The sequence below is a fragment of the Oncorhynchus mykiss genome, chromosome 6, assembly GCF_013265735.2.
Source record: "Oncorhynchus mykiss isolate Arlee chromosome 6, USDA_OmykA_1.1, whole genome shotgun sequence".
Taxonomy (NCBI): Eukaryota; Metazoa; Chordata; class Actinopteri; order Salmoniformes; family Salmonidae; genus Oncorhynchus; species Oncorhynchus mykiss.
Genome location: NC_048570.1, coordinates 39730974 through 39750360, shown reverse-complemented (window position 1 = coordinate 39750360; position 19387 = coordinate 39730974). Strand labels below are relative to the sequence as shown.

At 41.9% G+C, this 19387-nt stretch overlaps 1 protein-coding gene across 2 annotated transcripts; it reads right to left on the bottom strand.

The window, feature by feature from the left end:
- Nucleotides 1-180: 180 nt before the first annotated feature.
- LOC110525928 (elongation of very long chain fatty acids protein 7) lies at nucleotides 181-15658 on the bottom strand. 2 transcript variants are annotated; one of them, XM_021606448.2, is made up of 8 exons: nucleotides 15502-15658; nucleotides 7603-7691; nucleotides 7059-7249; nucleotides 6721-6801; nucleotides 6332-6388; nucleotides 4362-4467; nucleotides 2267-2403; nucleotides 181-2132 (listed from the first exon to the last, which is right to left on the bottom strand). In XM_021606448.2, exons 1-8 carry the CDS (start codon nucleotides 15519-15521, stop codon nucleotides 1869-1871), a joined length of 945 nt encoding a protein of 314 aa, XP_021462123.1. In that variant the 5' UTR covers nucleotides 15522-15658; the 3' UTR covers nucleotides 181-1868. The 2 variants fall into 2 exon arrangements, with proteins under 2 accessions (XP_021462123.1, XP_036835988.1); XM_036980093.1 differs by lacking the exon at nucleotides 15502-15658 and adding an exon at nucleotides 13071-13434.
- Nucleotides 15659-19387: the final 3729 nt, after the last annotated feature.

Below are 19387 nucleotides of genomic sequence, written 5' to 3'. Positions count from 1 at the left end.
CAGAGTAGTGTTCATGTGCCTCAGAGGTCAGCTGTGCTGCTTTCTTATCATTCCAGTGTCTAAAATTGTCAACATGTGCACTCCAGATTCATCCATCCAAGATTCACCCATTTCAAAAAGTAAAAATTATTTGAACTGTTTGAACTGCTTACAAACGAAGCCCCAATAATATAACACAGGTGATGTATAAAACAGCATTTATTTTTATATAAATACAAAAATAATTACTTTACACATTACTGTTTTTATACAAAATTAGCGGCATCATGGCTGGAGGGGCTTAGACAAAGGCACTGAACAGTAACCCATGGTGGATAACACGCTCACACTAGAGCTAACATCAGCAAATACATTTCAAATCAGCTAGATCGCTGTTGCTTATTGGACTCAGCCTACACCCCAGGCACTGGGGTTATACTACACCTGTGGAGGCCCATCCTACACTTAGCTAATGCTGTGTCCTCAGTTGAGCAGAGCTCGAAGGCGAAAAACAAATGTGAACACACCCAGTGAGAAAGCATACTAACTGTCATTCGCATGGCATAAGGACTGAACTCAATTTGGAAGAGTGGATATAAAACGAATATGCATGCAGTGGTAAACAATGGCTACAGTTTTTTTTATATATTTTTTAAATGTGTCGTTCTTTGCTTGCGACAGAGCTAAAGCGAAATGTGCACTCTGCTCCGGTCCCTGCAAGAACAGTGCTACACTTTTCTCTCTGGCTTCAAATGTCACACCGTCACTTCTGTTGGACATAATACAGACAGATTTCAATGAGATTCAAGTAGGCCTACAGCTCTTTAACAGTAGGAGCAGGTTGGCTTCCAAAGTTTCTCAGCACCAGTAGAGGCTGTGACTCAAACCAGAGAGAAATGGGTGCAGAATTGATGAAAAGGTGGGGGGGGGGGGGGGGGGGGGTCAACACCAATACACTCCACTCAGTATACATGTAAACATCGGTTCTTACTGGCAAAATTGTTATCCTGTATCCTTCCACCATTACAGGTATACTATGGGTAGGGCCCAGAGTTTTTCCCAGCCATGTGACCAGACCCAGGAAATACATCAGGCCTCAACTATGGAGGATGGCTCACATACTCAAGACAGACAAAATCCTGCTACACTTTCAGTAGCAGAATATACAAATTGTTTACAATTAAATGCATAGAAAATGTATTAAAATTATTTTTTAAAGTACAGGTATTGAAATATAGAAACCAGCTGAAATCAAGGTCACATTATAAAGCTGAATTCTACAGCCTAAGCTAGAGAGGTTCAGCACCAACTCTAAACGGCAAAGGTAATTTGGGCTGGTGGGGACAAAGCTACTGAACTGCCCCAACATTGGCTAACCTAACACACGTCTAACATCAACTATCTGTTTATAAAAAATGTAAAAACACTGAACTTGTGCTTTCATCCTGAACAGGAAAGAAAAGCACAGGTATAAAAGTTTAAAATATCTAATACAAAAAGTCCAGTAGAGCCTCGGTTCATAACTCTTAGAGATTGCTGTAGCAGAGAGAAAAGAACAATATCAGAAGGTCCAGAGGTGAGGGGTCAATTCTCTTTGAGTTCAATAGTGCACTGACTTTTATATTGGAAAACCAAACTCCTGCATACCTAACCTGGGATGAAATCATTAGTCCAAAAATTGTTGCAATGGAAACCGTTTACGCCAAATGGAAAAATACCGTTTCTATTAGACAAATTCACGTAGGTACCTATCCGTTTGGTTCCTAGTGAATACACCCCAGTACTCTAAATTATAAATTCCATGTTTATAATTCCATTTCAGTTCATGAATAGGCTCATATTCAAATGAGATCGACCCTTGATCCTGAGCCTGATTGACTGATCTCCTGTCACTTATCCTTGTCACAGTGGAAACCATTCCCGTTGGTTATTTCGCCGTTGGTTTTGTTGTAGGGGTGGGCCCAGGTTTTGGCCTGAAGTACCTTGGGAAGCCTCTTGCCCTTGGTGTAGGCGTGGTACCAGAAGTTGAGGAAGAGGAGGAGGAAGACCAGGCCATAGAGGCCAATGATGTAGATGAAGATGGGGAACTGGTAGGGACAGTCCTTCATGAAGAAGTACTGCCAGATGTGGGTGGTAACGATCACAAACTGGATCTGGAGGACAGACAGAGGAAGGTCAAATATGACTTGTTTTTAACATAATCCTATCCTTGTTCATAAAAACGTATGACTTCTGATTCAAATTCAATTTCAACTCCCACACTAGTCTAGTGCAGTGCAGTACGTACCAGCTGAATGGTGGTGAGGTACTTCTTCCACCAGAGGTACTTCTGGTAGGCGGGGCCCAGGGCAGACAGGCCGTAGTAGGAGTACATGATGACATGGACCACACAGTTCAACAGGGCATGGAATGTCCCCTGGCCACCTAGAGGACGAGATGAGCAATTAGCAGTTAGGATTTTTTTTGTTCTACAGGGCAGTGGTTCCCAAATGTTTTAGTCCCGTACCCCTTCAAAACATTCAACCTCCAGCTGCGTACCCACTGTAGCACCAGGGTCAGAAACATAAGAATGAGTTTGTCACAACCCGGCTCGTGGGAGGTGACAAAGATCTCTTATAGGACCAGGGCGCAAATAATAAATCAATAATTTTGCTCTTTATTTAACCATTTTACATATAAAACCTTATTTGTTCATTGAAAATTGTGAATAACTCACAACAGGTTAATGAGAGGGTGTGCTTGAAAGGATGCACATAACTCTGTGCATCTACAACAATGTTGGGTTGTATTGGAGAGAGTCTTAGTCTTAAATCATTTTCCACACACAGTCCGTGCCTGTATTTAGTTTTCATGCTAGTGAGGGCCTAGAATCCACTCTCACATAGGTACGTGGTTGCAAAGGGCATCAGTGTTTTAACAGCGCGATTTCCCAAGGCAGAACACTATTTGGCAACCCAGAAATCCAGCTGTGGCTTCTGATTAAATTCAATTTTCATAGAACCACTTGTTGCAATTTCGATGAGGCTCTCTTGTTCAGTGGACTGGAGGCAGGACATGAAAGGGATAACGAATCCAGTTGTTTGTGTCATCCGTTTCGGGAAAGTACCTGCGCAATTGCGCACCCATTTCACTCAGGTCCTTTGCTATATCACATTTGACATTGTCCGTAAGCTTGAGTTCATTTGCACACAAAATAATAATACAATGATGGAAAGACCTGTCTGTTGTCCTTGTTAATGCAGACAGAGAAGAGAAGAGCTCCTTAACTCCTTAATCATAGCCTCAATTTTGTCCCACACATTGAATAGTTGCAGGGAGTCCCTGTAATCCTAGATTCAGATCATTCAGGCGAGAAAAAACATCACCCAGATAGGCCAGTCGTGTGAGAAACTCGTCATCATGCAAGCGGTCAGACAAGTGAAAATTATGGTCAGTAAAGAAAACTTTTAAGTTCGTCTCTCAATTCAAAAAAACGTGTCAATACTTTGCCCCTTGATAACCAGCGCACTTCTGTATGTTTTAAAAGCGTTACATGGTCGCTGCCCATTTCATTGCATAGTGCAGAAAATATACGAGAGTTCAGGGGCCTTGCTTTAACAAAGTTAACCATTTTCCCTGTAGTGTCCAAAATAGTATTTAAGCTGTCAGGCATTCCCTTGGCAGCAACAGCCTCTCGTGGATGCTGCAGTGTACCCAAGTGTTGTCGGGAGCAACTGCTTGCCAGTGAGGCTATGATTAAGGCAAAGTTAACTGGAGTGTTAACACTTGGGTACACTGCAGCATCCACGAAAGGCTCTTGCTGCCAAGGGAATGCATGACAGCTTGAAATACTATTTTGGACACTACAGTGAAGATGGTTAACTTTGCCAACATGAGCAGCAGCCACGTTTGGCTACATACGGACCGTTAGTGGAATTCCCGCGAGAGAGTAACGGTTAATGTGATTGGATGTTAATTATTTGACTGTATTTGACATTATGTTGTTATTTCGCTGAACACTAGATGGTTTAATTTGATTTTTGGCAGTGAAACGAGGCCACTCTGGTGAGAAAAAAACTCACACAAATGTATAGCCCTGTTGGAAAATATAAATGAACTGTTTGAAAAAAAAAAAAAAAAAAATATTTGGCGTACCCCCGACGGCATTGCGCGTACCCCTGGAGGTACACGTACCTCCGTTTGAGAATAACTGCTATACGGCAATGCTATCCCTAAGTGGCCATGTTTCTGTGTTCCAATTTGACAACAGCGACTAAGGAAGACAACATGCTTAATGAATACTGACATTTTCCATCACTATCTGCTGGTATAATCCATTAGGAGTTATGACACCAATGTGCTAGTACAGTCACTGTACCAATTCAAGCCCTTGTATACTGTACCTGGAGCGAACCGGACCCCAAACCACCAGGTAAAGGGCATGATAGAGTGATGATAGACATGGAGGAACGTAACCTGACTGTTCTTCTTCCTCAGAACAAAGAAGATCTGAAAGAAAGGGAGAATTCAGCCATTTAACTTAAAGGCCCAGTGCAGTCAAAATTCATTTTTTCCCTGTGGTTTATATCATATTGTACAACAGCTAATGAAATTAACACTGTAAAAGTCTGAAAAAATGTGATCAGTGTAATTTCCTAAAAAGTTGCAGGTTGAAAATACAATCTACACAGGACCTTCTAAATCAGCAGGTTTGTCGTGCCCTCTTCACGACTATCTTGGTGTGCTTGGACCATGTTAGTTTGTTGGTGATGTGGACAGCAGGGAACTTGAAGCCCTCAACCTGCTCCACTACAGCCCCATCGATAAGAATGGAGGCGTGCTTGGTCCTCCTTTTTCTGTAGTCCACAATCATCTCCTTTGTCTTGATCACGTTGAAGGAGAGGTTGTTGTCCAGGCACCACACAGCCAGGTCTCTGACCTCCTCCCTATGTGTTGTCTAGTCGTTGATCAGACCCACTGTTGTGTCTTCGGCAAAACTTAGTGATGGTTTTGGAGTCATGCCTGGCCGTGCAGTCATGAGTGAACAGGGACTAAGCACGCACCCCTGAGGGGCCCCTGTGTTGAGGATCAGTGTGGCGGATGTGTTGCTACCTACCCTTACCACCTGGGAGCGGCCTGTGAGGAAGACCAGTTGCAGAGGGGGATGTTTAGTCCCAGGGTCCTTCGCTTATTGATGAGCTTTGAGGGCACTATGGTGTTGAAGACTGAGCTGTAGTCAATGAATAGCATTCCTATGTAGGTGTTCCTTTCGTCCAGGTGGAAAGGGCCATGTGGAGTGCAATACAGATTGCATCATCTGTGGATCTGTTGGAGCGGTATGAAAATTGGAGTGGGTCTAGGGTTTCTGGGATAATGGTGTTGATGGGAGCCATGACCAGCCTTTCAAAGCACTTCATGGCTACAGATGTGAGTGCTTCGGGTCGGTAGTCATTTAGGCAGGTTATCTTAATGTTCTTGGGCACAGGGACTATGGTGGTCTGCTTAAAACATGTTGGTATTACAGACTCCGACAGGGAGAGGTTGAAAGTGAAGACACTTGCCAGTTGGTCAGCGCATGCTCGCTGCACACATCCTGGTAATCTGTCTGGCCCTGCGGCCTTGTGAATGTTGACCTGTTTAAAAGGTCTTACATTGGCTGCGGACAGTCTTCCGGAACAGCTGGTGCTCTCATGCAGGTTTGAGTGTTATTTTCCTCGAAGCGAGCATTTAAGTAGTTCAGCTCGTCTGGTAGGCTCGTGTCACTAGGCAGCTCTCGGCTGTGCTTCCTTTTGTAGCATGTAATGGTTTGCAAGCCCTGCCACATCCGACGAGCGTCATAGCTGGTCTTGTACAATTCAAACTTAGTCCTGTATTGACGCATTGCCTGTTTGATGGTAAGTCAGATGGCATAGCGGGATTTCTTATAAGCTTCTGGGTTAGAGTACCACTCCTTGAAAGCAGCAGCCTCTAGCCTTTAGCTCAGTGTGGGTGTTGCCTGTAATCCATGGCTTCTGGTTGGGGGTTGGGGTATGTACAAATGGTCACTGTTGGGACAACATCATTGATGCACTTATTGATGAAACCAATAACTGATGTGGTGTACTCTTCAATACCATAGGAAGAATTCCGGAACATATTCTAGTCTGTGCTAGCAAAACAGTCCTGTAGCTTAGCATATGCTTCATCTGACCACTTTTGTATCGATCTAGTCACTGGTGCTTCCTGCTTCAAGTACAGTAAGGTACTTGATTGTTACCCAGAGATGATTTCATATTGATATAAAAACAGCTGCATTGGGACAAAGAAAAAAACAGACAACTGAACAAGCGAGACACAGACAGTCAGAAAGCTGTACTAAAGGGAATCAGCTTACTGTGTCCAACATCTCTATGAACTTTGAGAAGTAGTAGAGCCAACACGTCCCAGCCATCTAAAAGGAGGAGAGCGAGGTTAGCAAGACAGGAATAATTACATTTCTTACAGATAAGCAAAACCATCCAATTCAAAATGGTGGTGACCTAACAGGCCTCACCACACGACTAATGGCATTATGCAACACAGAAAACGTGGTGTGAGTCACGGCTATGGAATGGCCTGCTCTCAGTGATTCTTTGTTCCAAAAGTTTGTTAGCATTCTAGAGTCAGTGGAGGAATCCACAGGTGAATGGGTGTCAATAGAGACAAAGGAACTACCAGAACTAGTAGTTTGAAGATGTCTTCCTGTACTGTATAGCAGGTTGCGTCACATTCTACCGCTCTTACCCTCAATGCCTGCGGCGAGTCCGAGTAGTCCACTAGGTCGCAGTGGAACGTGTAGCCCGTCCCCCAGCCCGACATCACATACTACATACAGTAAGAGACAATTCATTCAAATCAACAGACTCCTAATCACAACACAGTTGTTGTTGCGCTTGCTCTCTTTTAAACAAAGACTAGACGCCAACTGAAACGCACTGTCTCCACATTGAAACTAAAGGATGTAGTGTAAAGTATTACAAATTGAAAACCACGATGGTTGAGTTTATTTGCTAAACAGGATCGTAGACGAGGCAGTAACAAACACTAGAGCCTGTCAGAATTCCATTGAGAAAGAGACCCACCTCATAGCACATGTAGAGGGACAAGGCGACCACGCTGAAGTTGTAGAAAATGAGAATTTCTTTGAGTTGGAAAGCCTTGCGGTTCTCCATGAGTCTGGGCCCCAGCCGGGTGACAAAGTAGATGTACGCCACGATTATTATGGTTTGGGGGAGCGGCGATGACATGAGAAACCAGTCCTCTGTCCTGGGGTCTGGAAAGCAGAGAAGGGTTCAGTGTGATTCAACATAACTCAATACATCATGCTATCTAGCCAACCATTCAACTGAGATACACCAATATGAACAAGTTTAAGAGGGTAGATTTGGAGTCGATTCCCATGGCTTGTAATTATCAGCACCATTTCATCCACCCCAAAAGACCAACCATGGCTAGATGAAGAGTCTATATCTGTCCGTTTCCACCAAGTAACACAATGGAAGAGAATGTTGCATAAGGCTTTTATGCATTATCCTCTGGCTTCCACTGGAATTGAACATTTACCTTTTTAATACCAAAACTAAAAATCTATGTGTCGCTGGACAGCAGTTAGTGACGGATCCTCACCTGCATTCTTCATGAAGTTTTCATACCAGAGTCCGGCCCTGGCCGTTAGATCCCTGAACTCCATGTCTCTCTGAGCTCCTGTAGCCGTCCTGGAGGAGGACACACACAGGTAAGAGGTTAGAGATCAGTGCTGTGACAGAGGTAAGACAGTGGTTCTTGCTATCCGGGATCCTTGGGACATCCAACTATGACGTCACCCAATTGAAGTAGAAATGTAAAAGAGTTTGGGTTAGGTCAGGGTTATGGTAAGGGTTATGGGTAGGGATGTCCCAAGAATTCCGTATAGCACTAACCCAGAGATCAGATGTATGCGTTCACGCAGTCCTACAGTAGTTTTCTTGGACGGGATGATCCACCTGAAATAACATCCCTTCAATTTCAATCTTACTCTCTTGACTTAAATGGTCATAACATTTGCATGTTCTAGTTCTAGATCACTCCAATTCCCTCTATACATAAGCATGCACCATATTCAAATACTCTGTGACCAAAGTGGATGGGCCATATACAATATACCAGCCCTGAATGAAAGGCTGTATTGTTGAAGTGAAATGAGTCCAATCAGCTTTGCTTTCTCCTCTTGGTCAGTATCTCATTGGAAGACAAGGGATGGAGTGTTGACAGTACAATGGCCATCAGTCAGGCTTCCTCACCCATAGGGCTCTGGTGCACTAAATAGTGAATAGGGTGCCATTTGGAAATACAGACAGTCAGCATGCAGGGAACAGCAAAGCACTCATTCACTGGAGTGTGTGGCACACGTGCACACAGGAACAGTCATTATACTAAAGACAATACTATAATAATTCTGTTATACAACTAACGTCAGCTTTGGGAACGGTGAACTGATATTTAGAATGCAGGTCATCTTGAATGGGAAGACGTTGACATGGGCTATTAGTCGTACAATAGAATTTGGCGGGAGGGAAGATTAGGATCCACACAGACAGATTAAGGAGCAACACTGGATCGGTCAACCAATGATACCCATTATTAACCGGGAGGAAGCTAAGGATAAATGGCATTCACAGAGAACAGCTACATGAGGCTAGGGTTACTGTCCTGACATCTCTCTATTCAATAAAATTACAACCTGGAAGGGTGGGGGGAGGAAGACGAGCTGAACCTGAACATGCCTGAAACTATAAATTCAGTCTTTTGGAAGTACTTTACTTAAAAGTATTCCAAAATACAAACAAGTACTGTGCGCTGCGTGTCGTTGAGAAGAGACTTCTCCAACTCAAACCTGCAGTCTACAAAATCCAACAGAACAGACCGTGTAGAAAGTTCCAGACTACGGGATACACAGGGTTGTCTGGCAAAGCCTGCCATTTGAAACTTCCAAGATAAGTAGGCTTTAAAAGGTGCATTATACAGATATCGCTCTGCCATTTCCTGGTTGCTAAAATTCTGATAGTTTGCCTAATTTCAGTTAATGTGACAAAACAAGCAAGTATAGTGTAGAGAATCATTGTACCATCTAAAACGCCGTGAAATATATTTTCCATAACCAAAAATATTGTATTTTCAGCTGTTTGATGCAAAAAGGAACCTTTACAGGAAGCACAGAAATAGCACACATAGAACAGATCTACCACTTCTTAGACCTGGCAATGAGTGAGATCTATAGCTCACATTTCTATGTGAAATTGTTCAGGTCGCCCCCAAAAAGTTAAAATATTGAGCTTTAACAATCAAATGATATCTGACTGGTTTTGGGGGAAAAAGTCCAATGCAACCGTTTTTATCTCAATATCAAATCATTGCCGGCTAAAAATTAAGTACCTTACTTAAATTAAGTATATTTTTAAATTAAAATGGTCAAAAAAAAAAAAAAAAAACTTCTAGCTTCTTAGCAAAGAGCAATTTCTCTAGCAAGAATTTTGCTTGAGGGGGAAGAGGAAAACTAAAAACTAGTAGTTATTGGCAGAGGTTTGGAACTATTTCTTATTGGTCTATTATCTCATTTCCAGCATTGTGATGTCACCAGGCAGGCCAAAACTCCATCCCACAAAAACAGACTGAAGTTTTCAGGCAGTCTTTTTAAAACAGCTTACACAAATTTTCACAATATTATTCCAACCTCAGTGTGGAAATGTATACAAAACACATAGAAATCACATTTGACTGCAGTGGGTCTTTAACAGAAGAGTGTTTATGAGGGAAACAGTGGCCTTTGCTCAACTCCTGCATCCTCTCTCGTATCTGGCCTTCTTTTGAAAAAGGTCAAAGGTAATCGAGGAAAGACTGCGAAGAGCATGAAAGTGGACGGAAATACGGTTGTATGAAATGAGACTCTCCACCAAATTACTTTGATAAATAGATAAGTAGCATATCGTTTTTAAATGTTTGCATGCTTTCTCCTTCGAGAAAACAATAGCTGATTCAAAGGGGGTGTGGCAGATTTCTAAACACTTCGGTGAAGAACTCCGGTAGGATACACTTGTGCTTCCTCGCCGAAAGGAGGCTATCGAAGTGGGGAGGACCGTCTTCTGTTTGCCTACTAACGAATTTCCTCACTCCTCGGTTACCGGGTCAAGGAGGAGAGAGGATGGGCTTCTGCTCAAACGGGAAAATGCCATCGTCTTAGTGGAGCAGCTCCCTTTAACGGCACAAATCCCCAGGGCCATCACTACACCCAGACAGGGGGATGATTCATGGGCCATTCAACACTAGAATGTTGCCTGTATAATTTAGATACGAGTACAAGTAAGCCTACAGGATATGCCCTGAACTGGCTGTACATGTTCAAGCACCAGGTTCAAATGGCTCCACACTCCAAGACTGCTTCCATCACGTGGACTGGGACATGTTTCGTATTGCGTCAGACAACAACATTGACGAATACGCTGATTCTGCCCTGCCTTTCTAAAGTCTTCAAAAGCCAAGTTAACAAACAAAAAGATCACTGGCCATTTCGAATCCCACTGTTCCTTCTCCGCTATGCAATCCGGTTTCCGAGCTGGTCAATGGTGCACCTCAGCCACGCTCAAGGTACTAAATGATATCATAACCGCCATCGATAATTGACAGTACTGTGCAGCCGTCTTCATCGACCTGGCCAAGACTCTGTCAAATCACCGTATTCTTATTGGCAGACTCAACAGCCTTCAGTGTGTTCAGTGTGTTCAGTGTGTCAGTGTGTCAAATCGAGTTCAGTGTGTCAAATCGGAGGGCCTGTTGTCCGACCTCAGTCTCTATGGGGGTACCAGAGGGATTCAATTCTCGGGCCGACTCTTTTCTCTGTATATATCAACAATGTCGCTCTTGCTGCGGGTGATTCCTTGAACCACCTCTACGCAGACGACACCATTCTGTATACATCTGGCCCTTCTTTGGACACTGTGTTAACAAACCTGCAAACAAGCTTCAAAGCCATAGAAGACTCCTTGGCCTCCAACTGCTCTTAAACGCTAGTAAATCTAAATGCATGCTCTTCAACCGATCGCTGCCCACACCCGCCTGCCCGACTAGCATCACTACTCTGGACGGTTCTGACTAGAATATGTGGACAACTACAAATACCTAGGTGTCTGGCTAGACTGTAAACTCTCCTTCCAGACTCATATGAAACATCTGCAATCCAAAATTAAATCTAGAATCGGCTTCCTATTTAGCAACAAAGCCTCCTTCACTCATGCTGCCAAACATACCCTCGTAAAATGTACTATCCTAGCGATCCTCGAAGATGTCATTTACAAAATAGCCTCAAACACTCTGCCATCCGTTTTGTCACCAAAGCCCCATATACCACCCACCACTGCAACCTGTATGCTCTCGCCAGCTGGCCCTCACTACATAATCATCACCAGACCCACTGGCTCCAGGTCATCTACAAGTCTTTGCTAGGTAAAGCACCGCCTTATCTCAGCTCACTGATCACCATAACAACACCCACCCAGCATGCTCTCCAGTAGGTATATCTCACTGGTCATCCCCAAAGCCAAGACCCCCTTTGGCCGACTTCCCTTCCAGTTCTCTGCTGCCAATGACCGGAACGAATTGCAAAAATCATGGAAGTTGGAGACTTATATCTCCCTCGCTAACTTTAAGCATCAGCTACCGATCACTGCAGCTGTACACAGCCCATCTGTAAATAGCCCATCCAACTTCCTACCTCATCCCCATATTGTTTTTATTTACTTTTTTTGCTCTTTTGCACACCAGTATTTCTACTTGCACATCATCTGCACATCCATCACTCCAGTGTTAATTTTCTAAATTGTAATTACTTCGCTACTATGTCCAATTTATTGCCTTACCTCCTTACGCCATTTGCACACACTGTATATAGACTTTTTTATTGTGTTGACTGTATGCTTGTTTATTCCATGTGTAACTCAGTTTTTATTTGTGTCACACTGCTTTGCTTTTATCTTGGCCAGGTCGCAGTTGTAAATGAGAACTTGTTCTCAACTGGCCTACCTGGTTAAATAAAAGGTGAAAAAAATTTTGTATAATAATAATGGCATCAACATAACATAAGATCAACATAATAAAATAGTAGGTGATTCCTTGGGCAAACTGCACTACCATGTGGATCTACACAACACTTTATAGGTCATGCAGGTTTCCTGTTTTACTGATAAGGTGTGGTGCCACACAATGGGATAGCACTGGATGTCTGAGTCATTCAAACCTTTGGTTGACATGGTGACACCATTATAAGACACACACACACACACACACACACACACACACACACACACAAGCTTTCACATGTTAATTTCAGTTTATGCAATTGACACCTTTCCTGTCTGACAGCTCCCACCCCTTACAAAAAAAGATTGCAGTCAGAGTGCATTATAACTGCAGTATGCTGCAAATACGGTGTCCAAAATACGCGTAGCCTACTACTGCAGTAATTTTCAGTTCAACAGTTATTCTGCAATGACTGCTTCTAAAATAACACATTCGACTGCAGTTACTGCAATTTTATTGCGTTTCAAAACGGCAATCTTTTTTTTGTAAGGGACCCTGATGAAGCTAGTCCAACTGGCCACCAGATGGCACTAATATTCCTTTTACATCATTTGTCATCTGCGTCTGACTTTAAAGTGCCCAGGCAGCTAAACACTCATGCCCCCCTGGCAGCCTGCTTGTACATAAATAATCCTCATGTCAGGCTGCAAAGGTGTCAGTTTCCTCCTTAACTCGATTCGACAGGGAAAATATGCGGACCATCTTAATAAAACAATTTCCCACCACTATTTTCGGACAACTTCTAAATGTTGCACACTTCAGTGCAGCAGTCTTTTTTACCCATGAAAATGGTGCTGGAAAATTGTGTTTTATTATGACAGTATGCATACTTTCCCAGTTCTTTTAGGCAGGCGGGGCCATTAAATCGAGTTAAGGAGGACCCGACACCTTTGCAGCCTGAATGGAGGATGCTTTATGTACTAGCCGGACTCTGGGGGACACGAGTGTAAAGCTGGATGGGCTGAGAAGGGTAAAAGTTCCCCCACCTGTTGGGCATTGCTTTCCTGCAGGTCTGTCAACGACGGCAGGTGTTTGGCAGGCAGGAGCAAAAGACATTGTGTGCGTCGGTACACAGCAGGCAGGATAGGTAGCTAGCTAGGACACGGTAAACTGTTTCCTTCAACCCCCGCCTGCTGCGTACTACTTTCCCACGGTTCTGTAAACGACGGTGAGGCCAGATGTTCGGCAGGTGTTAGCGAAGGACATTGTGTGCTAGCTAGGACACCGGTAGACTGTCCTTTACCCCCAAAAGACTCTGATAATACTTGTATTTTCTTTTTGACCCACATCTTTAAATCGTATAGACAATGAGGGGAAATCCAGGAAACCAGTCAGTATCTGGTGTGTCCACCATTTGCCTCATTTGCGACATCTCCTTCACATAGAGTTGATCAAAGCTGTTGATTGTGGCCTGTGGATTGTTCTCCCACTCTTCTTCAATGGCTGTGCAAAGTTGCTGGATATTGGCGGGAAATGGAACACGCTGTCATACAAGTCAATCCAGAGCATCCCAAACACGCTCAATGGGTGACATGTCTGGTGAGAATGCAGGCCATGGAAGAACTGGGCCATTTTCAGATTCCAGGAATTGTGTACAGATCCTTGCGACATGGGGTCATGCAATATAATGCTGAAACATGAGGTGATGACGGCGGATGAATGGCATGACAATGGACTTCAGGATCTCATCATGGTATCTCTGTGCATTCAAATTGCCATCAATAAAATGCAATTGTGTTCGTTGTCTGTAGCTTATGCCTGCCCATACCATAACCCCACTGTCACCATGGGTTCACAACATTGACATCAGCAAACCACTTGCCCACATGACACCATACACGTGGTCTGCGACTGGTTGGAAGCCAAATTCTCTAAAAAGATGTTGGAGGCAGCTTATGGTAGAGAAATTAACATTACATTCTATAGCAACAGCTCTGGTGGACATCCCTGCAGTTAGCATGCCAATTACACCCTCCCTCAAAACTTGAGACATCTGAGGCATTGTGTTGTGAGAAAACAGCACATTTTAGTGGCCTTTTTCCCCCAGCACAAGGTGCAACTGTGTAATGATCATGCTGTTGAATCAGCTTCTTGATATGCCACACCAGTCAGGTGGATGGATTACTTTTGCAAAGGAGAAATGCTCACTATCAGGGACTTAAATTTGTGCACAAATTTGAGAAATTAGCTTGGAACATTTCTGGCATCTTTTATTTCAGCTACTGAAATAAAGTAAGGGTTTATGAATTTAAATGTTTTAAGTATAGATTGCATAGCGACTTGGAAGGATTCAGAGGTTCATACAAAAACAAACTGGTCTTGAGATACTTGTCTATTTAAATACAGGACTGGGTTGGTGAAAGGGGAACCCTTACTGTCACCTCTCCAGACACGTTTAATCAGTGAGTGATTACTTCAAGTGAGAACGCATGCATTTAAGTACTCAAATAAGGCCCAGTAGCGTAAAACGTCTTACATGTATTTATTTCCTTAACGTTTCCTTAACTTTAAATCAGTCGCACAAAACATTTTCGGGCGAATTACCCCCTTAAATTAAGTGATCAAGTTAAGGGTGCCCATGATGTCCCTTAACTGCATCATTCAGTATGGATATCAATGTAAACAGCATTTGTGGAGATGAATGTCGCTTTCCTCTGCCCTGATTTCAAAAGGAATACAGCCACCAGTTAGCTAGCTAAACAATGGAAGGTGCATAATCCACGCCCTACAAAACTACCTACTCTAAATTAGATTGCCGTGCTAGAAAGTAATAGAAACAAGTTGAGAACTAAAATAAATGGTTTAATATCTTCGGAATCAATTCGTTTCTCCTTTCTTGAACGCAGAAGTTCAATTTTGCGATCTCGTTGACAAGACCTTCAGTAAATGATTCAAGTCGTATCCATGGTAACCGGAGTCTTTCTTGCAGTACCTGCCTTCAAACTACCGTAAAACCCTTAAATGATGTCCTTACTTAAGGAAATGTTTGAGGGGCTCTATGCAACGCCCTTAGGTATGAGGAAGTTATTCCTTAATGGAACACTTAAGATGTGTTATGCAATTAGTCTTCACAGAAAGGAATTTCGTCATAGTAATCCCGGTAGTAACTCCTCGGTCAAGACTCATCACCGGCCCATGTCAACCAGCGCTAGAGGACTGGCACGAGACGTGATGAAAACAGGAATCGTTCAGCGCTGCAGCAACACAGAATAACAGGCATCCCAAAAACGGATGCCACAACACGGACTTCAAACTAAAAATCCCTTCAACCTCAAATGTCGAACAAACTCTGACGTGATTATCAATTAAGATGTTTAGCCTATCACATATGGTAATATGACAGCCTCCCAGTGTAGACTGCTGAAGTAATGTTATTATTCAGTGTATCAATGCCGTAACATAGCCTTATTCACAAACCTCCAATTTTGTGAGAGCATCCTACTACTCCGTCCTACGTTACTTCTCCTCCAGTGCTTTTGCCGGTGGGTCAGCTGTGAGCGTTTGACGAATGGGGTGTCAAACTCAAGCAATTTGCAAAAAGAGTCTCATAGTCCCCTCCCTGTGTAACTGCCGTGCGTTGATACGGAAAGAGGGCGGGGAATGAGCCTGACGTTTGCTTTCTTCGAGAAACCGGTCGAAACGGATTGGCAATATTGGGGAAACCTGTCGTTATGAACATTGAATAATACTTTTAAGATTAACTGTGCTAAACATTTCTTAAAGAATCCAACTTCAATTTGGAATTTCATCCCTCATATCTTCTCCCATTTTGGTGGCTTCAGTTTTGTTACTTTGTAACTAATAACATTGATAAGATTCCTACAAAATGATCTGTTTTTCAAAGACAACTGGCTCAATAATATTCTGCTGGTGAGTCAGCTTTTTAATGCCTGATTGTTACTCAATTATGAGGAATTTTTTATCACTTTACAATATCCCTGTTACACCTAGAGTTCGCCATAGTCTTTGATGCTATTCCATCTGGAACTCTCATGTTGTTTATAGGTGTAACCAGACCTCACCTTCTTGACCTACCCTCCCTTAATCCAGTTGACTCTTCAATAGGAAAAATGTGTTTCTCCTTGCTCCCTCAGAACAACATATACCTGCTTTATTTCAAAAGGATATTGTATCCATTCCTTATGTCACAATTTACTGGAATACATTTGTCAATAATATCTGTTGGAAAAAAGTCTGGTTATTACCACACAAATACCTGCTTGTTAACAAGGTCAAAGAGGTCTCTTTCAGAATGATCCAGAAATATTACCCTGCGAATCATTACCTGAAGAAACTCAAAAAAACATTAACTGTACTCTTTGTGGTGAGCATCCAGAAACAGTTTTCCATATATATATGTTAAGATATTCATAGTTTTATAATTGTTAATATTCTTGATTACTTTTCTTTTTCATGGGAGAATGTGCAGCTCAGTTTCCTTAACCATCAAAAGGATAAAGAAAAACAATTTGACCTCCAATCTAATTGTGCTAATTGAAAAATGTCATATTCATAAATGTAAATTCACTAATAAAAAAACGTCCATGTTTTCTATAAGGAATTTGAGCAGTACATTAAGACCATTCTACATTTTTCTAATTAGAAAGCTGTTAAAACAATCAATGTGTGTTTATTTTAAGGTCTTTGTATAATCTGTCATTTGCTGTACCCCCTAGCATATGTTTTCATTGTCTGTTTGTATACTTCTTTAATGTATACTGGTTTTTATAACGGATTGGCTAAATCCTCATTTATCAAAGAAGGTTAAAGACGTACATTAGAACCGGAATATCAATCACTCCTATTATTATAATCATTTTTATGTATGATGACCCATATTTTGCGATCAGTCACTTACATACTTCAACAATCACCTCCAGGTCTGTCTCAAGCACAGTGGAATGATATACAAGCATAAGGAACAAATGGCAAATCAATCAAACTGCAAACATTTGGCCAACATGTTTAGACAGAGGACTGACAGTGCAAAGCACTTGATCTGTTTAAGTGTAGTAGGGTATCCTACAGGTTATAGGTATTCCTACGTAAACATGAAGCTGCCTGTAGAAGGCAACACCAATACAGTGCTGATTTCAGCTAAAACAACGAGGACAGAATAAATAATGCAAATGTCCGGGGGGCAAGAGAGAGACAGAAACATGGCTGACTGACATGGGTGCGTGAATGGATGACAGAAAGGTGTGTCTCTTGAGCTTCATGTTCAAAGAGGCTTTGAGGACTGGTTTGGCTCCAGTTCTGCTGGTTTTACTCTGCTCATCATTGGAATAATGGAAAGCTGATATGAACACCAAAGATTCTATAGCTCAATGTACAATGCAGATACCCATCCATAGGTTTATCTATGTATAGTCACTTCACCACTACCCACATGTATATATATATATTACCTCGACTAACCTGTGCCCCGCACATTAACTCTGTACCAGTACACCCCGTATATAGCCTTGTTATTTTATTATTGCTCTTTAATTATTTGTTATTTTTCTATTTTATTTTTATTTATTTACTGTTTACTTCAGTTTATTTAGTAAATACTTTCTTAACACTTATTTTTTCTTAAAACGGCATTGTTGGTTAAGGGCTTGTAAGTAAACATTTTCGACGCATGTGACAAATAACATTTGATTTGTAATGCACAAATCACCAACACTATACATTTCCATTTTTTGTATAAAAAATTGAAATGGTAAATCAGTTATTACAACAGACATTCAAATTCTGTTAAGGTTTATTCTCTAACACCACAGTAGGTGTTAAACTGCATTTGTAGTTTTAGAGAAGTCTTCAGGAGCACCATGATTATATTCTTAACCCCCCTACATATTTATTTGGACATTGAAGCTAAAACGTTTAATTTGGCTCTATACTCCAGTATTTGAGATCCAATGTTTCCTATAAAGGGACAGTACAAAATATCACCTTTTATTTGAGGGTATTTTTATTACATATGTGTTATACCATTTAGAAATTAAAGAACTGTATCTATCTAGTCCCCCCATTTGACGGTGTCATAAGAATTTGGACAAATTCACTTTATAGTCTATTAAATTTTGTCAAGTTTAGTATTTGGTCCCATATTCCTAGCCATTCATAGAAATGAATGGTAAATAATGTAATGTGTTATTTTGGAGAAACTTTTATTATAAGATTACAATTATGTTTCTGAAAACTTATACATTAATGTGGATGCTACCATGATTATGGATAATCATGAATGAATCGTGAATAATGATGAGTAAGAATGTTTGAGGCATAAATGTCATTGCCCAAATAAATGTGATTGGTAATGGTGAGAGGTTAGCATGTCTTGTTGTGTATGATATGTGTCTAACTTTATTTTTCATCATTATTCCTGATTCATTCATGATTATCCGTAATCATCCACATTAAATGTAGATTTAAAAAAAATATTGAACCTTTTGTTTAACGAGGGAAGTAAGTTAAGAAAAAATTCTTATTTACAATGACAACCTACACCGGCCAAACCCGGATGCCGCTGGGCCAATTGTACAGGTAGGTGTGTTTATGCATCAGTCCTCATCACGACTCCATGCATCTTCAAAAGCAGGGTACACCGTAGCCTGGCTTCCACCCTGGGACGGAAAAATACCTCGCTCCTTTGTTGTTTTGAGTGAATGCGATTAGGTAATCAGGAAAGCCTTACATACATTTCCTAAGTGCAAGCAATTGCAGTCATTGTAAATAATAATTTGCTCTTAATTGATGCACCTGGATAAATACATGTTTAAAAATATATAATTCCGTTTCCAAAGCTAAATATAAAAACCAGTGAAGCTGGATAGGGAGGTGGCTTGAGATACTTACACACATAATTTTATGAGGCAGCATGTGCGTGTGTGCGTGCACCTGGTTACCCGAGTAAGGTGCAGCACAAGCCACAACCCCTATGATCTCATTCCTGTGTGCACAAAGGCTTGGTTGGTCTGCATTGTTGTGACTGGAATCAAAGAATAAGTCCCTAATAGAGGTCTGTCTATTAGCTTGGCTAATGCGATTGCATTTTAGAATGAGAACAGGGACCTGCCATCCCCCAAACGTTTTTCAATTGTTCCTGCTTATTCAGCCTCCTACTTTCTTGGTGGCTGGCCCTTCTTCCATGTCTGGGGGTTGGAGAACAGGAACCCAGGCTAGGATGTTAGTCTTTATCCCCGCTGGTCATTGGTACCCCCCTGGACACACAGAGGAGAGCAGTGCTTTAGCCTGGGTATCAATACTCTCTGCTATTTAATTCCTGGCCAGAGCCATATACAGTCAGGTCCAT